General features: G+C 39.5%; 1 protein-coding gene across 2 annotated transcripts in view; it reads left to right on the top strand.

Moving 5' to 3' along the window:
- The window catches only part of ZNF182 (zinc finger protein 182), a 38,186-nt gene extending 26,900 nt beyond the window's left edge, over positions 1-11,286 (top strand). Inside the window, exons 5-7 of one of the 2 annotated variants that reach the window (XM_055337461.1) lie at positions 1,822-1,948; positions 2,250-2,342; positions 8,370-11,286. In XM_055337461.1, coding sequence (XP_055193436.1) covers positions 1,822-1,948; positions 2,250-2,342; positions 8,370-9,997 — 1,848 coding nt within the window. In that variant the 3' untranslated portion in view covers positions 9,998-11,286. Of the gene's footprint in view, positions 1-1,821; positions 1,949-2,246; positions 2,343-8,366 lie in introns of both variants that reach the window. The other variant, XM_055337460.1, reaches the window with a different exon arrangement.
- The last annotated feature ends 796 nt before the right edge of the window (positions 11,287-12,082 follow it).

The following is a 12,082-nucleotide window of genomic DNA, read 5'->3' as shown; positions in this document are numbered from 1 at the left end:
CTTAATCCTTTGTATTTCTGTGGTATGAGTTGTAATTTCTCCTTGCTTGTTTCTGATTGTATTTATTTGGGCTCTCTTTTCTTAAGTCTGGCTAACAATTTGTTGATTTTGTTTACCTTTTCAAAGAAGCAGCTCTTAGCCTCATTGATGTTTTTTTTCTTTTTCTTTTTTTAAGATTTTACTTATTTATTCATGAGAGACACACAGAGAGAGGCAGAGACATAGGCAGACATAGGCAGATGTGGGACTTGACTCCAGGACCACACCCTGAGCCAAAGGCAGATGCTCAACCAGCCACCCAGGTGCCCCAAGATAGTGTTATATTAGTTTCATATGCACAATATGATTCAACATTTACATATAACACCTGGTGCTCATCACAAGTGCCTCCCTTAATCCCTATCACCTGTTTCACCCATCCTCCCACCCACCCACCCTCCTACCTCCCCTCTGGTAATCATCAGTTTGGTGTCTGTAATCAAGAGTCTGGGGCAGCCCGGGTGGCTCAGCGGTTTAGCGCCGCCTTCGGCCCAGGGCATGGTCCTGGGGGCATGGTACTGGAGACCTGGGATCGAGTCCCACATCAGGCTCCCTGCATGGAGCCTGCTTCTCCCTGTGTCTCTCATGAATAAATAGATATAAATCTTTGGGAAAAAAAGAGTCTGTTTCTTGGCTTGCCTGTCTCTCTCTCTCTCTTATTTTCCCCTTTCCTTGTTCATTTTGTTTCTTAAATTCCATATATGAGCGAAATCATACGGTATTTATTTTTCTTTGATGGACTTATTCCACTTAGCATAATACTCTCTAGCTCCATCCACATTGCAAATGGCAAGATTTCATTCTTTTTTTATAGCTGAGTGCTGTTCCATTGTATACATATACCACCACATCTTCTTTGTCCATTTGGGCTCTTTCCATAATTGGGCTATTGTAGAAAATGCTGCTATAAATGTTGGGGTGCATGTATCCCTTCAAATCAGTATCTATGAATCCTTTGGATGAATACCTAGTAAAGCAATTGCTGGATTATAGGGTAGTTCTATTTTTAACTTTTTGAGGAACCTCTATACTGTTTTCCAGAGTGGCTGCACCAGTTTGCATTCCCACCACCTTTTCTCCACATCCTTGCCAACATCTGTTGTTTCTTATGTTAATTTTAGCCATTCTGACAAGTGTGAGATGGTTTTGATTTGTGGTTTCTCATCGTGGTTTTGATTTGTATTTCCCTGTTGTACTTTTAATCTTGTAACATTTATAAACCTTTTCCTTTATGAGTAACATTTTTCACATCTTGTTTTAGAATTCTTTCTCTACCCCAAGACTATGAAAACATTTTCCTGTACTCTTTTATAGGCTCCTTATTGTGTTATCTTTCACATTAGATTTATAATTTCTCTGTAGCTTATTTTTGTGTATGGTGAGTTGGTGGCTAAATGTGATTTTTCCCCCTATAAAGGTATCCAGCTAATCTGTCCATATTTATTTAAAAAGATCATCTTCTCCCCACTGCCTTGCCAGTGTCAACTTTGTTGACACTCAGGTGTCCATACATACTTGGATTTTCTTTTTAGTCCTACTGGACTATTTGTCTATCCTTGTGCAAATACTACATCGTCTTACGTATATCCTGTATTCTTATGGAATATTCCATATACTTGATGGAATAGTTTTTTTTTTACCCTGGTTTGTAATTTTCCAAGGAAGTAGGCATCCTGTATTAAATCATCATCATGAACTGGGAACCCAGTCAGCATTTCCCTACATTGCATCCTCATCACCCAGTTGTCAGTGTTTTAGAGTAAAAGGAATGTGCAATTACAGGAACTCGTGGCATTTGAGGATGTGCTTGTGGATTTCACCCCAGAAGAGTGGCAGTACCTGAACTCATCACAGAAGACTCTGTACAGAGAAGTGATGCTGGAGACCTACGGCAACCTGGTCTCTGTGGGTAAGAATGGCTCCATCGAGTAATTTTGCTGCTTCTGATTATTGTGTATGGTAGAGGGCCATTCTTTTCTCAGTTTGGAAAACTTGTAAGGTCTCTGAACTGCTTGAAAAGTTTGACATTGAAACGTTCTGGGATCAAAGTTTCCTGACAGGGTGTTTGTGAACTCAAAACCCAGGTGAAATGGTTTGACTTGACCATTGAGTCAAGTGATAGGTCTCTCATGCTGCCCCAAACTCCACCTTCCTATTTCTCAGAGGCTCTGAAGACCCAAGGAGGTATCACTGTCATTTATCATTAGCAGGGCAGCAGGATACCAAACCAGATCTCATCCTCAAATTGGAGTTAGAAGGTCCATGCCTGGCAGAAAGAAAAATCTCAGTTTGGAGCTTTCCAGGTAAGTGGGGTTGACTCAGATGATGAAGACAAGAGGTGCCAGCTTGTCAACCAGGGGTGAGGACCTCTGAAAGAGCTTTCAGGGGTGTCTGGAGAAGGGTTGTGACCCTTTGATGTTATTGGATAAGAGACCAGAACACCCCAGACATGAGACTGACATTCCTCACCCTTGTCCCACACCTACCAGACCACTTCCCTTAAGTTGGTGCTTACCCAGAAGTTTACTTTCCCCAGTGGATACATGTCAAGTGCCAGTCCCCACCCCCAAGCCCTGCCACTTCTCTCATTTTCATTTCCCATTGCCTTATCTGAAGCCAGGCCCAAAGGAATCATAGGCCAAGGGACTGATAGTCTAATTCCAAATTGGATTACCTACTTCTATCCAGTTTAGATAGTCCTATCAGACTTGTTTGCCTAAAACATCTTGATTGTCTTTTTTTTTAAAAAAATAGCTTTATCAAGATATAATTCACAGACCATAACATTCACTCTTTTTGAAGTATACAAATTCAGCGATTTTTAGTATACTCATCAGGTTATGAAGCCATCACCATTATCTAATTCTATAATGTCATTATCACCCCCAAAAAGAAACCCTCACCCCTATCAGTCAGTCTCCATTTCCAACCACCACTCCCCTCAATGCCCTGGCAACTACTTCCTGCCTCAATAGTTTTTCCTATTCCAGAGATTTCATATAAATGGAACCATACAAAATGTGGCCTTTTATGTTTGGTTTCTTTCACTTGACATGGCTTCAAGTTTCATTCATAGTGTAGCACATATCAGGACTTCAATCCTTTTTATGGTAGAATCATATTCTCTTGTCTGGATATGCCACTTTTGTTTATCCATTTATCTGTTGATGGATATTTAGGTTGTTTCCACTTTTTTGGCTATTATAAAGCTACTATGTGGGAGCTTGGGTGGCTCAGCAGTTGAGCGTCTGCCTTTGGCTCAGGGCATGATTCTTGAGTCCTGTGATGGAGTCCCACATTGGGCTCCCTGCATGGAGCCTCCTTCTCCCTCTGCCTGTGTCTCTGCCTCTTTCTCTCTGTGTCTCTCATGAATAAATAAGTAAAATCTTTTTAAAAAGCTGCTATGAACATTTGCATAGAATTTTTTTAAATTTATGATAGTCACACAGAGAGAGAGAGAGAGGCAGAGACACAGGCAGAGGGAGAAGCAGGCTCCATGCACCGGGAGCCCGACGTGGGATTCGATCCCTGGTCTCCAGGATCGCGCCCTGGGCAAAGGCAGGCGCCAAACCGCTGCGCCACCCAGGGATCCCTGCATAGAATTTTTATGGCGATGAATGTTTTGAGTATGTACATGGGAATGGAATTGTCAGACACGTGTTTAACATTTTGTAGAACTGCCAAATGGTGAATATCCTGTTCTCAAAAATTTTTGTCCAGTATTTTAATACTCACAGATGATTCTTGCCTGAGTCAATTTATAAGATGGTTGGAAGAAGGGTGAATTTTCTATCATTCCTTATATATTTATAACTAGGCATTCTTCTCTTACCCCATCCCATTAATGAACTAATTTTAGTATCAGTATGGATTCAGGTTTTTATTTTCTAGTATGCTCCAATACATTAAAGTCTACTGTTATTATACATCTTGTTGGGTTTATTAAAAAAAGATTTTTGAGAGTGAGAGTAAGCAAGAGAGAGCATGAGCAGAGGGAGGGGGCATAGGGAGAGGGAGCAGCAGGTTCCCTGCTGAGGAGGGAGCTGATGCGGGGCTCGGGGGCTCGATCCTGGGATACTGGGATCGTAACCTGAGCTGAAGGTAGATGCTTAACTGACTGAGCCACCCAGGCAACCCTCATTATTCATTTTGATGTTCAAATTGACCTCAGTTTGTCTAGTAGGAGTCCTTTCAGGCTGGCTCCTCTGTCTTTTAACATGACCCCATCTTTCTTTGAGTACTTTCTAACACAAAAATATGTTCTAGGTTCACGCTGTACTTTCCCTGTTTCAGACCTAGAATCAGCAACGTCTCCAAGGATCTTTGATTCCTTTTAGTGGGGAATATCATTGAGAAATCAGGATTTGAGTGCAGAGTGTGCTCGGATTCTTGTTTCTCAAAACCTACAAATGATTCCTGTCCATCTTTCCCCCGCCCCCCTTTTATTTTTTTTAAAGTAACTAGTCAATTTGTCTTTTAGTTTCCCACAATCTGGACTTTACTGAGTACCTTATGGTATTTAACATATTCGTCTGTCCCTTGTTTTTCTTGTAAATTGGTGGTTAGATTCTGAAATTTGATCAGATTCAGGGTTCTACTTTTTCTTTTAACAAGTTTACTTCCTAGCTGGTGTGACATACTTCCATCAGGAGGTGTGTAATGCTTGGTTGTTTATTGTAGTTAACAGTAGTGACTATTGCTTTTATCTTCATTAGTGTTTGCAAAATGTGGGCAGCCCTGGTGGCTCAGTGGTTTAGCGCTGCATTCCGCCCAGGGTGTGATCCTGGAGACCCGGGATCGAGTCCCACCTCGAGCTCGCTGCATGGAGCCTGCTTCTCCCTCTGCCTCTGTCTCTCTCTGTGTGTCTCTCATGAATAAATAAATAAAATCTTTAAAAATTTTTTAAAAAATGTTTGCAAAATGGTGATATTTTGTTCCTTCTTTGTTGATTAGCTGGAATACTTCTATAAAGAGGACTGCCTTTCATCTGTTATTTGCTTATATGTTAGTTGCATGAGTTCTGTTTCAGTTATGTATGTTTTTCTATTTGTTTACCAGTTTTAAAAGTAATGAGTTGGTTTTGTAGCATTATTCAAAAGATGACTATTGTGTGTTTTAATCCATTGCCTTATTCTCACTATGAATCAAACTGCCCTATCTCTGGCCAACAGAAACCCCTTCAAATTGGCTCCTGAGTCTTTGGTAGCTTCCTTGCTTTCTGATGTTACAAGATGTTCCAGGTTCATTTCATGGCCTGGAATCAGCCATTTCTCTAAGGAACCCTGTGTTTTTTCCTTTTTTGTGATAAATACTGTTTTGAGACCACAATTTGGATGTTAGGGAATTGTTTCTAGGCCTTTTAAAAATTGACAGGGCTTGGAACTATGTAAAAAATATTTTTAAAAAAATTTTCTTTCTTTATTTGAGAGAGCATGAGCAGGGGGAGGGGCAGAGGGAGAAGCAGACTGTCCTCTGAGCGTGGAGCCTGATGCAGTGCAGGGATTGATCCTGTGACCTTGGGATCATGACCTGAGCTGAAGGCAGATGCTCAACTGACTGAAACACCCAGGTATCTCACAAAAAGGCTTTTAAAAGAAAACATATCATGTTTTCAAATTGGTATTTCCACTTCATTTAAAAAAATCGGTATTTCCAAATCTAATTCCGGACTTAAAGGTTTTTAATTTGTTAATCTTACATCTTTTTTTAAAAAGATTTTATTTATTTATTCATGAGAAATACAGAGAGAAGAGAGAGAGGTAGAGACACAGGCAGAGGGAGAAGCAGGCTCCATGCAGGGAGCCCTATGTGGGACTTGATCCTGGTCTCCAGGATCACGCCCTGGGCTGAAGCCGGCGCTAAACCGCTGAAACACCTGGGCTGCTCTGTTAATCTTAAATCTGATGGTAATATTGTTAATATTATTCTGAGACTGCTGTCTATAGTGGTTTGAATCAATTGAGGTAATCATGTTGGTATCATTGATAATCAAGACTTCATGGTTGGAAATGATTTAGAAATACAGATGAGGATATATTATTATTGTGGAATCCTTTTAAATTCAGTTTTGCTTTATGATAATATAAAATACTTGGTTCCAAAGTCAAGTCTAGAAAACAAGGTGTATTTGAAGCAGTTCAGCTTCTTTCCCTTCATTTCACTCTTTTCCTTCCTTCTGTAGGTAACCATTCATTAAAATTGAAAGGTATATTCTTCCATTGTTTACATGATGAGTGTATATAAATATATATTTCTTTCCTTAGAAAAATGGTAGTCCACTATGTACATTTTTTAAAAGATTTTATGTATTTATTTTTAAGGATTTATTTATTTATTCATGAGAGACACAGGCAGAGGGAGAAGCAGGCTCCTCACAGCCCACAACTCCAGGATCATGCCCTGAGCCGAAGGCAGACGCTCAACATGGCTGAGCCACCCAGACGTCCCAAGATTTTATTTATTTAACAGAGAGAGAGTGCACAAGCAGGGGGAGTGCCGGCAGGGAGCCTGATGCAGGTCTTGATCCCAGGATTAAGTTAAATATAATTCCTTTTTATAGTAGTGTAGTGGCTGTTAATCAAATAGTTGTTCTTGCAGTAGTAGCATCAGTTGTTTTAGTAAACAGTTGAAAGTACTTCCTGTGTGCCATGCATGCCCTGTTATAAATAGTTTAATCCCATCAACATATTTAGGTGGGTACTGTTATAATTCCTGTTTCCAGGTAGGAAATAAAATATGAATAGATAAGTAAGTTGCTAAGGTCACAGAGCAAGTGAGTGGTTGAGTCAGGATTTGATCCTGGATTAGAAGGTTTATGGCCCTAATTATGCTGCTTCTTACCACCTAATGACATCCAGATTTAGTAGATGCTTGGTGGAGCTTGTGTTCTATTAGGTGTACTTTGAAAGTTTTTTTTCTGAACCTGGGTGGATCAGTCGGTTGGGCATCTCAGAGTACTGTGATCAAGCCCCGCATGGGGCTTCCTGCTCATCAGGGAGTCTGCTGATCTGTCTTCCACCTCCTTACCCCTCACCACTGCACAGCTCAGTCTGTCTCAAATAAGATCTAAAAAAAAAAACCTTTTTCTGTGATTCTGATGTTCATGTGTGACTAAGAATTAGTGCTTTGCTAATGAAATTAAGGATGTCCTAACAACATGCTCCATTTTAAAATTCAGTTTTACTATTTCAAATGTTATCACTATTAAATCTAAGTGGTAGTATGAGTAGTTTTCTACTGTTTCATCTTCTCTGTATGTTTGATAATTTTGTTACAAAATTTTAGGAAAAGGTGAAAACTACAGAAATCATTAAAATTCATTATATATGCAAAAATTATTTACCATATTTTACTGACTTCAAGATCCAATTGATTTTAATACATACTACTAAGAAAAATTGGCACCAATTAATTGATGACATGCCATTGGTTATAAGGTACATTTGGATTCAGTGATGTGTTAAAATGTGAAATAATATGCATCTTACAGTTGATGAAATATGGTATATTTAAGGCGAAGCTTTGCAACTTTAACTGTCTAAATGAGCAGTACAGATGACTACTTTAGAAATTTAAAAAATTAAAGTTAGGAAGATCAGAGTAAGCTTTTTTGAAAAGACTGAATTGTTTCTTGAAAGTTATCTAAATTCTGATTATAGCATAACATGAGGAAGGAGTTGGCATTAATATAGACATAGTTTTTAGTGAAAATAGTGAAAACAGGAGCAGAAAATAGTGAAAACAGGAGCAGAAGGTAATATTGAAGTATGAATGCAAACTTAGATGAATCCAGATTGGGGAAAGTTCTTTAAGGTTTTTTTTTTTTTTGTTTTTTGTAAGGTTAATTATTCTAGATCTTTGTCCTATTCACTAAGAATGTGGATTTGGGATTGTTGTAAGATTTGAATCCACTAACCACAGTTGCATTTTACCTAGTTATAAATAGCGTAAGTCATGTACGCTTAAAGGTTGATAAGTTCCCCAGAGTTTATGGAAATCCGAGATGATGTAAAAGTAAAGGTAAGAAATACTGAGATGTCAGGGTAAGATTGTTCTTGGTAACAAAGAGACTAGCAGGTGGGATTTCAGTAAAAGAACAAGATTTGATGGTTAAGACTCTCTCTAGGAACTCAGATAAAATGAGATAATACTGTCAGCATTTATAGGGTAGGGTATTTTTAAAAAAGGTCCATTATAGAATGTTAAATTACAAAAATGATTTATTTATTTATTTTATTTATTTTATTATTATTATTTAATAATATATAAATATTATTATTTATTATTTATTTTATTATTTATTATTTTATTTATTTATTTCCTTCTAGAAGAAGCCTGTCAAGTTGATGAACAGATTGAGAGACAGCACCAAGTTGACCAAGATAGATATTTGTTGATGCAAGTTGGATTCCCTGACAAAACAATTATCACCAAGACTGGCTATGACTACAATGAATTTGGAAATGCATTTCATCTGAATACAAACCTTGTTGCTTCAATACAAAGATCCCATAAACATGAGTCATTTGGAAATAGTATGGTAGATAATTTAGACCTATTTACCAGAAGCTCTGTAGGAAAGAAACATGATAATGGATGTGCAAAATTATTCTTCCATACCGAATATGAGAAAACAACTCCTGGAGTAAAACCCCATGGATATAGAGAGTATGGGAAAGCCCTCAGGCGAAAGAAAGGTCTTAGTCTACAAGAGAGAATTAAAAATGGAGAGAAACCCTTTGAATGCACCGCGTGTAGGAAAACCTTCAGCAAGAAGTCACACCTCATTGTACATTGGAGAACTCATACAGGAGAGAAACCTTTTGGATGTACTGAATGTGGAAAAGCCTTTAGCCAAAAATCTCAGCTCATTATACACTTGAGAAGTCATACAGGAGAGCGACCTTTTGAGTGTCCAGAATGTGGAAAAGCCTTCAGAGAAAAGTCAACTGTCATAATACATTACAGGACTCATACAGGAGAGAAACCTTATGAATGTAATGAATGTGGAAAAGCCTTCACTCAGAAGTCAAACCTCATTGTCCATCAGAAAACCCACACAGGAGAGAAAACTTACGAATGCACTAAATGTGGGGAATCTTTCATACAGAAGCTTGATCTAATTATACATCATAGTACGCATACAGGAAAAAAACCCCATGAATGTAATGAGTGTAAGAAAACTTTCAGTGATAAGTCAACCCTCATTATACATCAAAGAACTCACACGGGGGAGAAACCTCATAAGTGTACTGAATGTGGGAAGTCTTTCAATGAGAAGTCAACCCTCATCGTGCATCAGCGAACTCATACAGGAGAGAAACCCTATGAATGTGACGTGTGTGGGAAAACCTTCACCCAAAAATCAAACCTTGGTGTACATCAGAGAACTCATTCAGGAGAGAAACCTTTTGAATGTAATGAATGTGAGAAAGCATTCTCTCAGAAATCCTATCTCATGCTCCACCAGAGAGGTCATACAGGAGAGAAGCCCTATGAATGCAGTGAATGTGAAAAAGCATTTTCCCAGAAATCATACCTCATTATACATCAAAGAACTCATACGGAAGAAAAACCCTACAAATGTAACGAATGTGGCAAAGCCTTCAGAGAAAAATCTAAGCTCATTATACATCAGAGAATTCACACAGGAGAGAAACCCTATGAATGTCCTGTATGTTGGAAAGCTTTTAGCCAAAAGTCTCAGCTCATAATACATCAGCGAACACACACAGGAGAGAAACCCTATGCATGCACCGAGTGTGGCAAAGCCTTCAGAGAAAAATCCACGTTCACTGTACACCAGAGAACTCATACTGGAGAGAAACCCTACAAGTGTACAGAATGTGGAAAAGCCTTTACCCAAAAATCAAACCTTATTGTGCATCAGAGAACACACACAGGAAAGAAGGCCCATGGGAAAGGCCACAGCCGTAAGTCAAAGCTCATTGCACATTAGAGAGTAGGATCAAGGGTGCCTGTTTACGTTCACTGAGGGAAAGTTTTGTCCATTGAATTAACACTTCAAAAGTACATTCTGACTTCTGGTTCAAATACAGGGAGTAAAAGTCAGCCTCTCTTCTTTTTAGCTCAGTCTTCACCAAAACACTACAAGGAGCAAAAGCAAAAGTGTAATCTCTAATGTGACACAATGAGAAGATAGCCGAAATCCCGATGAGAGAACTGCCAGAGGCAGAGGAGATTGAGCACCGGGGCAGGAGACGTCAAAGGGAACACTCAGGGCTGCAGCTGTGAGACAGCACTGGTGAGGACACTTAGTAGAGGTTCAGGATAGCCTCTGAGTGCAAGGCCAACCACCATCCACAGCAGTACCAGCTGGCATGGGCAGGAAGGAGGTAGGAGGTCTCTTAGACCCATTTGGGGGTCCAAGGAGAGGCCTCGACAAGGGATTGCTCAGACAAGCCATATTTGTAGAAAGTAGTCTGTACTCATGAGCAGAGCACTTGGCAGGGGCTAGGGTGAGAGAAGGGGAGTGTTCCTTCTGAAGAACCCTACAGCTGCCCAGTTTACTGACTCTTAGAGGTCAACTCTAAAAGAAATACCAAATGGAAAAAGAAAAAAAAAAGCAATTTTAAGAAAAACTTATCCGCCTAGAATGTGGCCCTGGTTTCTTACCCCACATGAACCTCCAGGAAGCAGCAAGTCCAGGAAAAACTCTTACTTAAAAACTATTCTGAAGTAATGAAAACCACAAATGCAATTCCACGTCTGGAAATGTATATACTCATGCACGTACAAAATGATGAATGCACATCAGATACTCACTAGTGCATGGTTTGTGAGAGCAAAAGGTTGAAAGTTGTCCAGGTGGTAGGGGTCTGGATCCTGAAATCCATTTAATGCAGCAAACTCCTAGGTAGACAAAGTGAATATATAAAGAGAACTTGGACATCAAGTGTCCTGAGTGTACTGATGTGGGATGATCTCCAACATACATTATTATTAGGTGCAAAAAGCAAGGTTCAGGATGGTGAATATAATAGGCTACTGTTCGTATATAAAAAGAATAGATGGCAAGTACGTAATTGAGCATATATGCATAAATGAGCTCTGGGAAGTTACAAAAGAAGCTGAGTACCCTGATTACCTCTGGGGAAGGGGAAGGGAAGTGGGTGGCTTAGGGGTATGGAACCAGGAGGGAGACAACTGTATGTCCTTTCATAACTTTTGAAAATTGTGCTATGTGGATGTACTACCTTTTCAATGAATTAAACTTTTAAAAATGAATATTTTGTTCCATGGAAGTGATTATGAAGTTAGATTCTAGACATGGGATTTCATAACATTTAACACACATATGTTCAATGGAGAGTTTAATTATTTTTGAGTGAATAAGGAGAAGAATCGGTCAGAACAACAGGTACCCAGCCAGTTCCGAAGGCTCACAGGCATTGCTTTCCTGAGGGTGCCAAATAAGGTGATTCTTAGGTCAGTTGGGATCACATCATGGAAACCGGAAGTAATTGAGACCAGAATACATTTATTTGGTGAGCCTGGTGACCTCTGAAAATATCCTGTAATAAAGCCCACCATTGTCTTTCCATATTTGAACAAAATGATTTTAAATCACTTCACTTGTAGTTTGCGTGTATGTATATTTTTATGAGATAAAAGCATGAATACACAGGGAGATTGGGTAGCTCACCCCCTAGGTCACACTACTGCTGTTGATGTATCTGTAGCCACGGTCTGAATGCTACCAAAGACCAGGTAGAAGCATGTCTGCTCCAGAATAAGAGCTCCCACCATGTGCCATATTGTGGCCCTCACAGTTCTGTGGCTTTTCTCTGGGGCTCTACCGAGCTATGTAAAACCTGGGTATGGTCAGTGTTCGGATTTAACAAAACAAGTGAGTGAGTCAGACCTCCAGGACCTGTCTGTGCCCTTCTGGGCCTTTTTTTTTCCTGTAAATTATCCTGCAAGAAAAAGAGGTGTGGGCCCACTTTTATGAGCTCTGTAAGTCAGACATGTCCCATTTAGTGCCTTTCTAGGAAGAAGGAAACTTGGGAGAAAAAATATGCGG

The sequence above is a fragment of the Nyctereutes procyonoides genome, unplaced genomic scaffold, assembly GCF_905146905.1.
Source record: "Nyctereutes procyonoides isolate TBG_1078 unplaced genomic scaffold, NYPRO_anot_genome, whole genome shotgun sequence".
Taxonomy (NCBI): Eukaryota; Metazoa; Chordata; class Mammalia; order Carnivora; family Canidae; genus Nyctereutes; species Nyctereutes procyonoides.
This window is presented reverse-complemented; position numbering and strand designations above follow the sequence as displayed.